At 54.2% G+C, this 2,898-nt stretch overlaps 1 protein-coding gene across 1 annotated transcript; it reads left to right on the top strand.

Moving 5' to 3' along the window:
* The first annotated feature begins 778 nt into the window (after positions 1-778).
* Positions 779-2,098, top strand: LOC123076157 (uncharacterized). The gene has a single exon (XM_044498548.1). The coding sequence runs from the start codon at positions 851-853 to the stop codon at positions 2,096-2,098; it is 1,248 nt and encodes a 415-aa protein (XP_044354483.1). The 5' UTR covers positions 779-850.
* The last annotated feature ends 800 nt before the right edge of the window (positions 2,099-2,898 follow it).

Raw genomic sequence — 2,898 nt, 5'->3', positions numbered from 1 at the left:
ATAATTTGATATAAAGACATCAATACTCAGCCATATCATAAACAATCATGCCTTTCAGAATAAAAATGATAAAGAACGCTATCCCTACAAAATTATATAGTCTTATCAAGGTATTCATAACACACGATATTAATCATGTACAACGCCGATGACAAGCCGGGCAATTGGTTCATACTTTTTAACGCGTTTCAGTTTTTTCAACCACCACGCAATACATGCGTGAGCCATGGATTGGATGAAATAGAATGTGGTGATAGAGATCAATAAGGAGAAGTCAAAAAGGAATATAGTCTCGCATCGACGCGGCTAATCAACATGCTATGGAGATGCCCAGCGATTGATATCAATGCGAGGAGTATGTATTATCATTCAACGGATGCACTAAGAGATATAAGTGTATGAAAGCTCAAACTAAAAACTAAGTGAGTGTGCATCCAACTTGCTTACTCATGAAGACCTCGGACATTTGAAGAAGTCCATCACCGAAATATACAAGCCAAGTTTTATAATGAAAAATTCTCACTAATATCACACAAAGTGTAGTATTGCCATAATAGAACGATACCTGCACACATCCCCATTTAAAATGAATGTGCGGCATCTAACTACGCTGTAGAAACCGGACGCTAGAAAAACCACCCTCGCCAGTCACCAATCTACTGGTTTTCTGAAAGTCGTCGCGCGGTAGAAACTGAGAAGCATTATACATCAATCACTGTCATCATGCCATTCGAGTAATCTTGAAATCCATACATTGTCCACAATGCCCGGTAGACACGGCAGAGTTTTCTACCGTAGACTTCTCCTACTCCGCGTGGCTTAATTCCAATTTGGTGACGCCGGAGTCAAGATGGATTTCGCCAAGGAAGTGGTTCTTCCCGCTGCTCTGTCCGAGCTTCTCTCCAGGCTCTTCTCCTTCGCGCTCGGCAACTTCCCTCGGCTAGCCAGTAGGGGGGAAGCGCACCGGCGTAGGCTCGAGCGGCTCCTCCTGACCATCGGTGGCGCGGTGGAGGAGGCGGAGGGGCGGCACATCACCAACGACCACCTCCTCTCTCAACTCAAGGAGCTCACCGATGGCATGTACCGTGGCCGCTTCGCCCTCGAGGAGACGGACCTCGACGGTGCCAAGGACGATAACGATGACGTTGTCGACCGTCGACACTCCTTTGCGCTCTGTTCGCCGTTCAACGGCGCCAAGCGTCTCCGCGTCACAGGCATGGTCTTCGGCCGGGACAACCACGGCGACAAACTCGAGGCTGCCATCGAGGATCTGGAGAGCCTGACCCGCGACTGCATGCGAGGGTTCGTGCTGCTGGTGCAGGGGTACCCACGGCGGGTGCGCCGGCCGGTGACCACCACCCTGTACATGGACCGGTGCGTGTTCGGGCGGCACGTCGAGACGGAACGCGTGGTCAATTTCTTGCTGCAGCCGTCCCTTGCCGGTGCTCCTCCGTACCTAAGCGTCCTCCCCATCATCGGCCAGATCAAGGCCGGAAAGACCACGCTCGTCAAGCACGCCTGCTACGACGAGCGCGTGCGCGGCCACTTCTCCGTCGTCGAGTGCTTCGAGCTGCACCATGTCATCAGGGAGGGCGGGCGCCCGGGCCAGACCATCTGGGCGAGCGACGGTGCCGAGTACCTCGCTGGCGTGCACAGCATCCTTGGGAAGGAGAGGTTCGCCGCGCGGAGATCGCTCCTCATCTTCGAGGACGCGTGGCCCATCGACTCGTCGGCGTGGAGTGCGCTCGCCGCGTCGCCCACCGCCTGCACCTTGGCAGCCGGGAGCAAGCTCCTGCTCACGAGCCGCGACGCCGACCACGCGTGGCTCGGTACGGTGGAGCCCGTGGTGCTGAGCCCGCTGCCGCAGGAGGAGTACTGGTACTACTTCAAGGCGTTCGCGTTCAGCGGCATGGACGCCGGAGACCACCCGAGGATGGCTGCCATGGGCAGGGAGATGGCCCGGCAGCTGGGCGGAACGTTCTCGGGCGCGAGGACGGTGGGCACGGTGCTCAGGTCTAAATTCGACGCCCGGTTCTGGCACCTTCTCGTGAAAGCATGGCCATTTCGAGGGATTTGGGGGCCCGGTTTTGGTGAATGAGAAGAATATAAGACCATTGCAGATCTTTGGCATGGACATGAGCTCAAGTGTTCCTCTAGGAGGACCTTTTGTGATGAGCTTACGCTTCAATGGTTGTTTTGGTTAATATTCTGAAACTTACTTCCTTTAGTCAGAGTGATGATTCCTTGATTTGACAGTATGAATCCAAAGAGGTTTATTCTACTAAATCCCTTCATGCTATAGTTAATTTCTGGGGTGTGCAACCTGTTTATTTATTTTAGACAAAAAGAACGAAGGCCCGACTTTAAATTAATGAAGCCATCAACCGGCTATGATACAATGATGCTAAAATACAAAGGCAAAGACTTGACCAAAAACTCGAAAATAGAAGCCCAAATCACTACGACCAGTGGCAGCAGCGGACAAAGCACCAAGAGAAGCAGCGATCAAACCGCCAGAGATATCGCTCAGCCAGAATGGCAGAGCCGAAGAAACCCGACGCCAACAATTGTCGTGGACATGAAGATCCAGACCGCTTGAAGGAAGACGTCGACTCCGCCGCTCGCTGCCCGCCACGGGCCACTGCTGAAGGGGCGACCACTACCTCCCCTTCATCCAGACCGTGCCAAACACGCGGACGACCACCACCGGCAGGCGACCAACCGGCACACAAGGCGAGGAGCCGCTGAAAGCTGCGAAGGACCCACACACCACCACCACCACCAACGCCGCCAACCAGGGGAGCCGAGCACCGCCGCCGCCACCAACCACCACGCACCAGGACCATAACACCCAACCACCCCTTGAATGGCGCCTCCAGGGAGGACCAAGACGCCAGA

The sequence above is a fragment of the Triticum aestivum genome, chromosome 3D, assembly GCF_018294505.1.
Source record: "Triticum aestivum cultivar Chinese Spring chromosome 3D, IWGSC CS RefSeq v2.1, whole genome shotgun sequence".
Taxonomy (NCBI): domain Eukaryota; kingdom Viridiplantae; phylum Streptophyta; class Magnoliopsida; order Poales; family Poaceae; genus Triticum; species Triticum aestivum.
This window is presented reverse-complemented; position numbering and strand designations above follow the sequence as displayed.

Bases quoted from the DNA above. Each gene is read 5' to 3' on its own strand.
- LOC123076157 (XM_044498548.1), top strand. From the start codon at position 851: ATGGATTTCGCCAAGGAAGTGGTTCTTCCCGCTGCTCTGTCCGAGCTT.